General features: G+C 35.3%; 1 protein-coding gene across 1 annotated transcript in view; it reads left to right on the top strand.

Annotated features, from left to right (window-relative positions):
• The window catches only part of PLD5 (phospholipase D family member 5), a 474,233-nt gene that overhangs the window by 442,690 nt on the left and 19,243 nt on the right, over window positions 1-12,300 (top strand). Inside the window, exon 7 of the mRNA XM_068538505.1 lies at window positions 6,384-6,520. Coding sequence (XP_068394606.1) covers window positions 6,384-6,520 — 137 coding nt within the window. The remainder of the gene's footprint in view (window positions 1-6,383; window positions 6,521-12,300) is intronic.

Here is a 12,300-nt window from a genome sequence, read left to right as displayed (position 1 = left end):
CTCACCAGGATCTGATCCACTGAGCCTGGGTGAGACCTTAGAATTTTGATTTGAACCAGGCTTCTGAATTGATCCTGATGCTCTGGTAAACTTCTCTAAACCATGCTCCCAATTTAATATGGCTGTTTCTCCACTGTCAAGCAGTGCTTCTATGCCAACAACTTTTATGTCACTGAAGAGCTTTTCATGGAAAAGTGAATAGTAGGCTTTTTGTCTATTAAAATGAAAGCACATTTTGAAAATTTAGAAATCTAGCAGTAGAGAGAAAATTGAAGTTGCTTGTCTTAAACAAATTCACGTAAGTGTGAATAATATAAAATAGACTATGAAAGATTTTCGTCAAGTAGAACTAAAAAAAAAACCCTTTTTTTGGTATGTGTGGAGGTCAATAATGCAGTAGCGTGTAGCATATCATATAGGGCATTTTACTAATAAAATGCATATATTCAATTTTATTTGCTCTCAAGACAACCCTATAAGACAAGAAAACCAGATATCATTCTCAATTTGTAGATTAGTTGCAATAAGAAATTTGCCGAGGAACGACTAATCCAGATGGTAACATGACACCCCAGGAGTCCAGTAGAACAGATTGAAGCGCAAGAAATAGATGAATTATAAGCAAATTTCAGATATTTGCTGGATTTTGAATTTACAGTTTGAATCTTAGAGATGGGTGAATGTCATTGTTGCATAAATTTAAATTCTGACCCTTAAAAAAGTGGGGGAGTCCTCCTTTGTTGATCCCAAAGTTAACATATCTACTTCAGAGAGAGGGCCCAGGCCTTTAATAAAATCTATGAAAATGCAAGGGCTTTGCTGTATTCCAGGGCAAATTTATAAACTGATTTTTATTAAATGGTTTGCCACAAAATAAGTTGAGCTTTTTTAACAGTCCTTCAGGTATAGTCTTTTAAACCATGCAGCACCTTTATTTTCTATTTTTATTTATTTTATTATTTTAAATTATTTTATTTTCCATTTCTTATTAATATCTCAAGCCTACCTTTGAATTTCAGTTCAACAGATATTAATTGAACACCATTTTTACAGAGGTATAAAATCTTACAGGTGTAAGATAAATAAAAGTCAGTATTCCCAATATTGGAATTGGTATCATTTACTTAGAGCTCCTTGATCTCGCCTCTGTTATAGCATTTATCACATTTTTGTAACTATTTATTTATTATCTCTCCCACTATTTTATCAGGCTCTGAAAGTCATATACTGTACTCTCTTCATTATTGTTATTCCCAGTACCTCCCTCAAGCCTCCCTAAAGCAGCAATAAATGTTGGATTTGTTCTACTAGTGGTAATATCAATAAGAAGCTCCAGGATACATACAGTTTTCTGAGTATATGTGCCAAACAAATGCCAAGAAAAATTTATTTAAGTTCAAAATATTTGTTGTAAGATATCTTAAAATAGTATATTATATTTTTATAAGCTGACTGTCCCAAGACTAAATTAACACACAAAATATATATATTTGAAGGCCTTAAGAATTATCATTACCAAAATTAGATTTTAGGTGATAATAGCTTAGCATGGTTAAATATAAATTTGAAGTTATGATATAGATATGAATTATTTCTAATTTTCTCATGGAACACAAAGAGGCACTTGGTTAGATTTAAGTATGTGATCTCTAATAACTTGGGGCCAGATCATTCTAATTTTCTTACATTCCCCATTGAAATCAGAAGATAGGAACAATAGGCTGAGTTTTTGTCCTATTTTGTGGAGTTCTTTTTAGAACTCTTGAGATTATGCATTTGATTTCCAAGATAAAGACTAGTTAGTTCAAGGTCTGTTTTTATTGATCTGGGTGCTAGACAGATTTCATTTCTTGTTGTTTATTGTTTAGTTCATTCAACCATCAATCATCTAAACTGAGATTTATTTAGTGAGTGAGGGCAGACATTGAATAGAACTTGGTGCTACTCTGAAAAATATCATTAAATACCCCTTTATAATCTCTGCTATATATTTTAATTACATTTTAATAGATTTATTGATATATAACTTACTACCATAAAATTCATCCTTTTAAAGTGTAAAACTCAGTGGGTTTTAGTATAGTCACAGAGTTTTACAGTCATCTCCACCTTCTAATTTTAGAATATTTTCATCACCACAAAGGAAAAAGCCATACCCATTAGTAGTCACTCTCCATTTTCCCCTTCTCTCAGACCCTATAAACCACTAATCTACTTTCTGTCTCTAAGGATTTGCCTTTTTCTAGACACTTCATATACATGAAGTAATACAATATGCAGTCTTTTGTAACTGACTTCTTTCACTTAGTATAATGTTTTCGAAGTGCATGACTCAGTACTTTTTCCTTTTTATGACCAAATAATATTCCACTGTATGGATATATCACATTTTGTTTATCTGTCCATCAGTTGATGGACATTTGAGTGTTTTTGCCTTTTGGCTATTGTGAATAGTGCTCCTATGAACCTTCATGTACAAATTTTTATTTGAATACCTGTTTTCAGTTCTTTTGGGTTTATGCTTAGGAGTGAAATTGCTGGGTACTGTGGTAACTCTATGTTAAACATTCTGAGGCACTGACAAACTTTTCCAAATTGGCTGCACCATTTTACAATTCTACCAGCAATAAATGAGGGTTTCAGTTTCTCCACATCTTTGCCAACACCTGCTATTTTCTGTTTTATTTTAGCCTTCCTAGTGGGTGTGAAATTTGTCTTATGATTTTGATTTGCGTATTTAAATGCAGTTACTGGCCATTTGTATATCTTAATACACTTACTAGCCATTTGTATATCTTTTTAGAGAACTGTCTATCAAATCCTTTGCCCATTTTTCAATTAGATTACTTGTTTTTTTTGTTATTGAGTTGTAAGAGTTCTTTATACATTCTAGATACAAGAATGTACTTGATTTGCAAATATTTTCTCCCATTCTGTGGGTTGTCTTTTCATGTTTAATTACATTTTAACATATATCTTCTGGGAATGGAGTATGGATTTTTTTAAAAAACCAGGAAACTGTTATGAAATAAATCAAAACCCTACTAAAGCAAGTATTTAATGAATATGCAAAACAAGGTACATGCAAATATAAGGCATTTATAGATGTAAGAAAGAAACATAGATTACTTATAATCAAGATGCCTCAAGAGCACTTGATTGGTAAAAGATCATCACAGAGCTGAAATAAAGAAAAGGATCTGTATTTTCCTTCTCCTTATATTTTGCCATGGAATAAAGGAGTACACAGTGCAAGGCTCAGAAAATTAATTCAGGAATGATAAAAAGGGAACTTAACAGCCTTCTCTGTAATTAAACAATCAGAACTAGTTAGTTTCCTCTGCCACATCAGAGGACACGGTCAAGTACTACCATGACCCCAGGGGCAGAGGTACTCATACAAATAGTCATGAATTTCCTTAATAAACACATGAAGCATCTGCCATGCTCTAGGCATTGGGTTAGGCAATGGGAACATAGGAAACAAAAAGGTATGTACAAATAAAGGTCTATTCACACATGGATGGAAATACCTAGAGTGAAGCAACTCCAACTAGGAGTAGAGGTTGGGGGTCATACAAGCCTCCAACACTTACTAATTTAAGAAGCACTTGTGCATTCATTCCACAAATATTTATGGAACATATAATATGTGCTAAGTATGGCATGGCACAAGGTGCCAGAGACATACAACCAAGCAACTCACAAGCTGGTGGAGAATCACAGAGACAAATGAATGCAGTACAATGTAGCATGTGCTGGAATGACGCTGCACAAAGCAGGAATCTTATGTTGATCACTGATGTATGCCAAGTGCCTAGACTAGACCTAGGTGCATGGCAGGTACTTCACAGTATTTGATGAATGAATGAAAGCAAGTGCAGAAGAGGAGCAGACCCAGCCAGGAGTAGGCCATTCTCTTACTTAAGCCTCAAGGCAAACCTGTGTGAAAGATTTGTTACTGTTCTTATCTTATTGGAAACAGAGGTTCAGGAAGTGTAAGAGACATGCCCAGCATGCTACAGGTTATAAATGCTGGAACCTGGCACATCACCAGCATATTAATGCTCTATCACCAAAGGCACAGTATCCAAACTTATTAGAAAATAACAAATGTAAAGAGACCAGCAACTCTGTGTCTAAATTTGTTCCTCCCTGAAACCAAAATCCAGTTTTGGGAACATGCAAGGAAGTTCAGGAAATTCCTAACTGAAGCAAAAACGTGGGCATTTGGACACATTTCAGAGTTGACCTAGGCTCCCGTCTAGAGCTAAGATCCTTAGCTTCTCCATGTTAAACCTAAAGAATGTTTAAAGACCCAATAGGCTGAGGAAATTAATTAATTTGAATATTTAATTTATTAATGGAGATAGAAAAATGAGTAAAATGCAATTCCTAAAATCAAGGTATATCAGTCCAAGCAAGGACATGAGACAAGTGTGAGTAATTATAAGTTTGAATACGCTAAACAATATAACAAATAAATCATATTATGGGAGGACAGAAAAGGAGAAGTAGCCTCTAGGTGACAACATAAAAATGTTTCATGAGGAGATAATATATGAGCTAGAACTTAGAGAATGTACAGGACTCTGATAGGCAAAGATAGGAAAACACATCAGCCAGAAGGGCTGGCAGGAGCAAATACACAGAGGCAGACAAGATGAGAGCATAACCATGGGCTGACGATTATTTTAATTTGGGGAACGGAAGGCATGGTAGCCAGTAAATGAAGGAGGCAGAGAAATGGGAGGGCCAGGACTCAGAGGATACATGGATCCTTCCCTCCCAATGAGATCAGACTGGATTCCAAGAAACCAGGAGTCCTGAGAGTGACACATGTTTGTTTGTTTGTCTTTTAAGCATCGAGGAGACAAGGAAATGAGTTCAGAAGACATATAAAAGCCCCAGCAAACAGCACCAGTGCCTGAATGAGGGAAACAGCAATCTGGAGTAAGAGGGAGGGACAACATGAGAGACACTGCAGAAGCCCAAGCCATCTATCTTGGTGACAGATGGGGTATCTGCATATGTGTGTGCTGGGGAAGAAGTGTAGGATGAGCATTGGTTTTTGTTTGTTTGTTTGTTTGTTTGTTTATTTTTTATTGTTTTGTTTTGGGCTTTTTTGTTGTGGTTTATTTCTCTCTTTTAGCATTAGTTTTTTTTTTTTTTTTAAACTTAGAAGCTCATCCTCATTCCAGAAGGAAAGTAATTTAAATCAAAAACTCATTCTGATACTCACCTGCCAAGACAACATTCTGAGTAGGGGTGCCTGGTGGGTGCGGCCCTTCAAGAGGCTCCTTTCTCAGCCCCACACTCCTCCTCAGTTGGGCATCCAGTCCGAGAGCTTCATCTTCCCTCTCTCTAAGCTGGGATAGAGATTCCCACCAGTACTGTGTGGGGAGTTGTTCCCAAACATTTGTCAGGGACCCTGACCACCATTATTGGCAGAACATTTGATGAAGGACCCAGTACTGCCATTCCAGGCAGTTCCAGAAACTGTTTATTTGGGCTTTGGTACTAAGCACCCGTTGCAATTTTTGTGTTCCTTCACTTGGTTTCTTGCTTGTCAGAGTAATGCAGGAACCACAGAAATGCTCCTTTCAGTCTTGTCCGGTGGAAAACCAATGAGAAAACCAAAATACATCTTTCCCGTTCTATAGCAACTTTATCTAAAAACATCATACTTCTGTAAGATGGAAACCACTTTGAGCAACATAAGAAAAAAAACTCAAGTGTAATGTGCCTCTTTTTTCATTTTTCTTAAGTCCCTGTCTCTCCTTATGGACTTGGCATCTTAATAAGTCACTTGGTTTTTCCTCTAGAATTACTGATGACCCTTTCTCAACAATCAACACTCCTCTTCCTCACTCGATGAAAGATTTGGGGAAAAAAAAAAAAAAAAACCACAAGATTTTTAGACCATGTGTCTTGAACATCTTCATGGCCACATTACCTTTCAAGTGAAATAACTTCTAGCATAAATGGCTTGCTTTATGCATATATATACTATATATGGTAATGTCTGAGAAAATTAACTATGTATGACAAGGATGTATACCAGAGTCACATTAAGTTTAGACTTAGAGCACTCTTATAAAAATAAGAGGTGTGTGTATTGAAAACAAGAATTCCCTCCCAAAACTGACTTAAAGGACAGATTTGAGACCCATCCCCCACACACCTTGATTTCTACTTGCCTCAACTTTGATAGAACTGAAAATGTATTTGTCTTAGTCTCATAAAGAACTGGAAAGTAGGTTTGCAAAAATTGGTTAAAAGCCAAGATTCATTTTTTAAAAATTTTAAATAACAACAAAAAAGAGAAATCCCCAGATTGCAAAAATTAATACTCTAAAAGTTTGGTTTTTGTGTCTTCACAGAATTCTCCCAAACTGTTTTGCCCTAAAAACAGAAGCTTTGACATAGACGCCATCTACAGTGTAATAGATGATGCCAAGCAATACGTGTACATCGCAGTCATGGACTACCTGCCTATCTCCAGCACAAGCACCAAAAGGTCAGTGAGTGTGCAATCTCAGCTTAGATCCTGGGCTCCAGGGCCAGACACTAAACTGGAGACCACAGGAGAAAATACTCTGGACACTGAGATGCTATCAGGTCACATTAGGTTGCACACCATTCACATCTTCTCAGTGTACATTTGCAGCTCACCCATGGTGCATCTCCTCTCTCAGTCCACTTTAAGGACTCAGGGTCTCATCCCACAGAACCACCTCAGTAGTTTACATTATAAGCATGAGAGCAACTTTAGAATAAAGATTGGGTTGTTTTCAACTTGAAAATTATTTGGAAAAATAAATAAATAAATAAATTTTAATTATTTGAAAAAAATTTTTTTTTTTTTTTTTGAAATTTATCAGTTGAGAGGTACCTGAAGGACATACTGAAACTGAGTAGGTCTGGCAAGATTTTCCTTAAAGGAGGTATCACTTTGTTGTATTCATGTAGGTCTTCATTAAATGCTAAATTTTCATGCTATCTTTTCCACTTAAGGAGAAGGAAACTTAAAATATGTATGTTCTCAGTCAATCCATCCATCTGTAAGAGGAAGAGAGCATCTTAAAATGGAGATTTATTTTTTAATATTCATCACTGTTTAAGTGTGGAAATACTTGGAATCAACTTAGGAGCGGAATATATGTCTCTAAGTCATAAATGCATGGCTAGGCCCCAAGTATTTCCCACTTTTGCTTTCTTGCAGGGAATGCAGAGATTTGGGTGCTTGTAAATGTTTTGAATGATCCATTTAATACAGGAAAAGTTTCCAAAGTGCAAATTTCTAAGGGTACAAACTGAGACATTTTTAATTTGGAAAATTACAATTTCAAAATAACCATTTACTGAGGTTAAATAATGTGACGTGCCCTATATTGCTTGACTATTTTTCATATTGCCAACCTCACATATGCATAATATACAACTTCTCTATGCAAATGACTTTAAGATTGCAAAAGATGTGTTTCTCCCAGAAAGTGATGACTCCTAATGATTGTCAAAAACAATTTTAGGCTGCAAGAAGCACATTATTAGGACACCTTTACTTTAAAATATTGTGCACCCTTTGAATATTCATGAATTTTTTCCACATGCTTTCATTTTTTCAATCCCTCTTTTTTATGTTTTTCCCATTTATTGTTTATTTGGTTTTAGATTTTGTCTTAGACTTCAGCTTCACTTTGGGAAGGGTTTGAAATATAATAGATAGGTTTTACCTGATTTTCCTGTTATTCGGGAGAATAAGTTTGAGTTTATGGACTTATTAGGATGGGATGATAATTTCAGAGGATTGGCAAAACCTTCATTCCATGAAGTCCCTTCAAACAAACAAAATTAGGATCCTTCATAGCCAAGGGGGAAGGAATTAGTATGGATAATCTAAAATATTTTGGAAATACAAAAATTAGAGAAAACTAAAAGAACTAGAAACTGACCTGAAATCTTGCATTTTGATTATAAAAATACCATTATTGTTATTATTCAAAGAGCAGTTCTTTTATTATACTGATGATATTTCAAACCTGTTAATATCTCTAGCATTTTAAATGAAAAGCCATCAGAGACATAAGAAGTAGTTCAAACATCAAGGTTAAAATTAAATTCTTCTCAATCATATGAATGAAAAAAATTTTTAAAGAGTGGACTTGTTTTTACATCATCCTGGAGAAATTTTTCAGGCATGAATTCAACTTGAATAAACAATTAGATATTTTCAAATATCAGTGTGTTAATAACCTACAAACTTAAGTTTTAGTCTGCACAGTAAACATAAAATGAAAGAGAAAAAATCCACATGCTTCCAAATTAGAAATGGTTGATATTGGTAGGCAGAGATATTGGATATATTCTCCAAACTGGGAAGGAACTTTGACACCAAAAAACAAAGCAATTATGAAGTTTATTGTGGGTAAATTACATATAGGCAGGATTAGGCAGATGGAGATCTAGAGGCATTCTCAGCTGCACTCCATACTACCAAAGGGGCACAGGGGGACTTAAAGGGGCCAAAGGTAAAAATAGAACTGACTACTAAGGGAGAAGCATGTCTGCACTGACAGGAACCAGAGATTATTCCTCCCCTGAGGGGGTCTCATGACCATTAAACATCTGCATCAGCAAAAATCATTCAGTTCATATCAGATGAAGGCAAAGATAAAAGATGAACATGTTCCAAATTAAGGAACAAGATTAAAAACCAGAAGAAGAACTAAGTGAAGTGGAGATAGGCAGTCTTATCTGAGAAAGAGTTCAAGGTAATGATCATAAAGATGATCAAAGAACTCAGGAGAAAAATGGATGAAAAGAATGAGAATTTAGAAGTTTTTAACAAAGAGAAAATATAAAGAACAACCAAGCAGAGATGAAGGCTACAATAACCAAAATGAAAAATACACTAGAAGGAATCAACGGTAGACTAAATGGTACAGAGGAAAATGGATCAGCGAGCTGGAAGACAGAGTAGTAAAAATCACTGACATTGAACAGAAAAAAGAAGAAAAATAAATGAGGGCAGTTTAAGAGACCTCTGGGACAACATCAGGAATATTAATATTTGCATAATTGGGATCCCAGGATGAGAAGAGAGAGAAAAGGACAGAGAACATATTGGAAGACATAATAGCTGAAAACTTCCCTAACCTGGGAAAGGAAACAGACATAGAAGTCCAGGAATCACAGAGAGTCCCAAACAGGATCAACTCAAAGAAGAACACAACAAGACACATGGTTATTAAAATGGCAAAAATTAAAGATAAGAGAGAATATTAAAAGCAGCAAGGGAAAAGCAGCACATTACATACAAGGGAACTCCCATAAGGCTAACAGCTGACTTCTCAGCAAAAACTCTGCAGGTCAGAAAGGAATGATATGATATAAAATGATGAAAGGGGAAAACCTACAACCAAGAATACTCTACCTGGCAAGGCTCTCATTCAGATTTGATGGAGAGATCAAAAGTTTTACAGACAAGCAAAAGCTAAAAGAGCAGCAGTTTTAAAAGTAATGTTGGGCTTCCCTGGTGGCGCAGTGGTTGGGAGTCTGCCTGCCAATGCAGGGGACACGGGTTCGAGCCCTGGTCTGGGAGGATCCCACATGCCGCGGAGCAACTGGGCCCGTGAGCCACAATTGCTGAGCCTGCGCGTCTGGAGCCTGTGCTCCGCAACAAGAGAGGCCGCGATGGTGAGAGGCCTGCACACCGCGATGAAGAGTGGTCCTCACTTGCCGCAACTAGAGAAAGCCCTCGCACAGAAACGAAGACTCAACATAGTCATAAATGAATAAATAAATAAATAAAAGAATGTGAATTTCTAAAAAAAAAAAAAAGTAATGTTAAAGGGACTTCTCTAAGAGGAAAAAAAAGGCCACAACTAGAAACATGAAAATTATTATATTTGCAAATGATATGGCCAATAAGGGGTTAATATCCCAAATATATAAACAGTTCACACAACTCAACATCAAAAAAACCCCAAACATCCTGATCTAAAAATGGACAGAAGACCTGAATAGATGTTTTTCCAAAGAAGACATACAGATGGCCAACAGGCCAGGAAAAGATGCTCAACATCACAAATTATCAGAGAAATGCAAATCAAAACCATAATGAGATATCACCTCACACCTGTCAGAATGGCTGTCATCAAAAAGGCCACAAATAACAAATGTTGGTGAGGATGTGGAAAAAAAGGGAACCCTTGTACACTGTTGGTTGGGCTGTAGATCGGTGCAGCCACTGTGGAAAACAGTGTGGAGTTTCCTCAAAAAACTAGAAATAGAACTACCGTATGATCCAGCAATTCTACTACTAGGTATATATCTGAAGAAAATGAAAACACTAATTCAGAAAGATACATGCACCTCAATATTCATAACAGCACTATTTACAATAGCCAAGATGTGGAAGCAGCCTAAGTGTCCATCAACAGACGAATGGATAAAGAAGATGTGGTATATATATGTAATGGAATACTACTCAGTCATAAAAGTGAATGAAATTTTGCTATCTGCAACAACATGGATGGACCTGAAGGGTATTATGCTTAGTGAAATTAGTCAGACAAAGAAAGACAAATACTGTATGATATCACTTAATAGGTGGCTATAACAAAACAGAAACAGACTCACAGATATAGAGAACAAACTAGTGGTTACCAGTGGGGAATGGAAAATGGGGGAGGGGCAAGATAGGGATAGGGAATTAAGAGGTGCAAACTGCTCTGTATAAAATAAGCTATAAGGATATATTATACACCACATGGAATATTTTATAATAACTATAAATGTAGTATAATGTATAAAAATATTGAATCACTGAAACTTCAATAATATTATTAATCAACTATACCTCAATTAAAAAAAGGAAAGACAAGGCAACATATCAAATACTGTGGGATACAACAAAAGCAGTTCTGAGAGGAACGTACATGCTTAATATAACATATATATTACAAAATTAGAAAGATCTCAAATAACAAGCTAACTTTACACCTCAAGGAACTAGAAAAAGAAGAACAAATTAAGCCTCAGGTTATCAGAAGGAAGGAAATGATAAAGATCAGAACAGAAATAAATGAAATAGAGACTAGAAAAATAATACAAGGGATCAATGTAACTTAGAGCTGGTTATTCAAAAAGATAAACAAAACTGACCAAACTTTAGCTAGACTAAGAAAAAAAGAGAGAAGACTCAAATAAGTAAAATTTGAAATGAAAGATAAGACGTTACAACTGAAATTACAGAAATACATAGAATCTATGAGGCTACTATCAACAATTATATGCCAACAAACTACATAACCTAGAAGAAATGGATACATTTCTAGAAACACATAACCTATCATCTCTGAATCAGGAAGAAATAGAAAATCTGAACAGACCAATATTGAGTATAGAGATTGAATCAGTAATCAAAAACTCCAGAGCCAGACATCTCACTGGAGAATTCTTCCAAATATTCAGTAAAAAACACCAATTCTCCTCAAACTCTTCCAAAATATCCAAGAGGAGAGAACAGTTCCAAACTCATTCTACAAGCCCATCATTACTTTGACTCCAAAGCCAGATAAGGATGCCACAGAAAAAGAAAACTATACATTCCCTGATGAATATAGATGCAAAAATTTTCAACAAAAGATTAGCAATCCAAATTCAAGAACACATTAAAAAGATAATACACCATTACCAAGAGAGATTTATTCTGGGATGCAAGGATAGTTCAAAATACACAAACCAATAAATGTTATTACACACATCATATCAATAAAATAAAAGATAAAAATTACATGATCATCTCAATAAATGCAGAAAAAGCATTTGACAAAATACAACATCCTTTCATGATAAAAACTCTTAACAGACTGGATGTGGAAGGAACATACCTCAACAAAATAAAGGTCATATACAGTAGACCCACAGCTAACATTATATTTAATGGAGAGAAATTGAAAGTGTAAGATCAGGAACAAAGAATGATGCCTACTCTTACCATTCCTATCCAACATAGTAATGGAAGTCCTAGCTAGAGCAAATTAGGCAAGACAAAGAAATGAAAGGCATTCAGATCAGAAAGGAAGAATTAAAGTTTCCATTATTTGTTGATAATATGTTCTTAAATAGAGAAAATCCCAAAGAATCAGTCAAAAAATATTTGAATTAATAATTTCAGTAAAGTGGCAGGATACGAAATTATCATACAGAAATCAATTGCATTTCTTTACACTAATGATGAAGTATCTTAAAAAGAAATAAAGAAACTCATCCCATTCACAAAATCATCAAAAA

The sequence above is a fragment of the Eschrichtius robustus genome, chromosome 3, assembly GCF_028021215.1.
Source record: "Eschrichtius robustus isolate mEscRob2 chromosome 3, mEscRob2.pri, whole genome shotgun sequence".
Classification (NCBI taxonomy): domain Eukaryota; kingdom Metazoa; phylum Chordata; class Mammalia; order Artiodactyla; family Eschrichtiidae; genus Eschrichtius; species Eschrichtius robustus.
The sequence above is the reverse complement of the archived record's forward strand: the minus strand, read 5'-3'. Positions and strand labels throughout refer to the sequence as shown.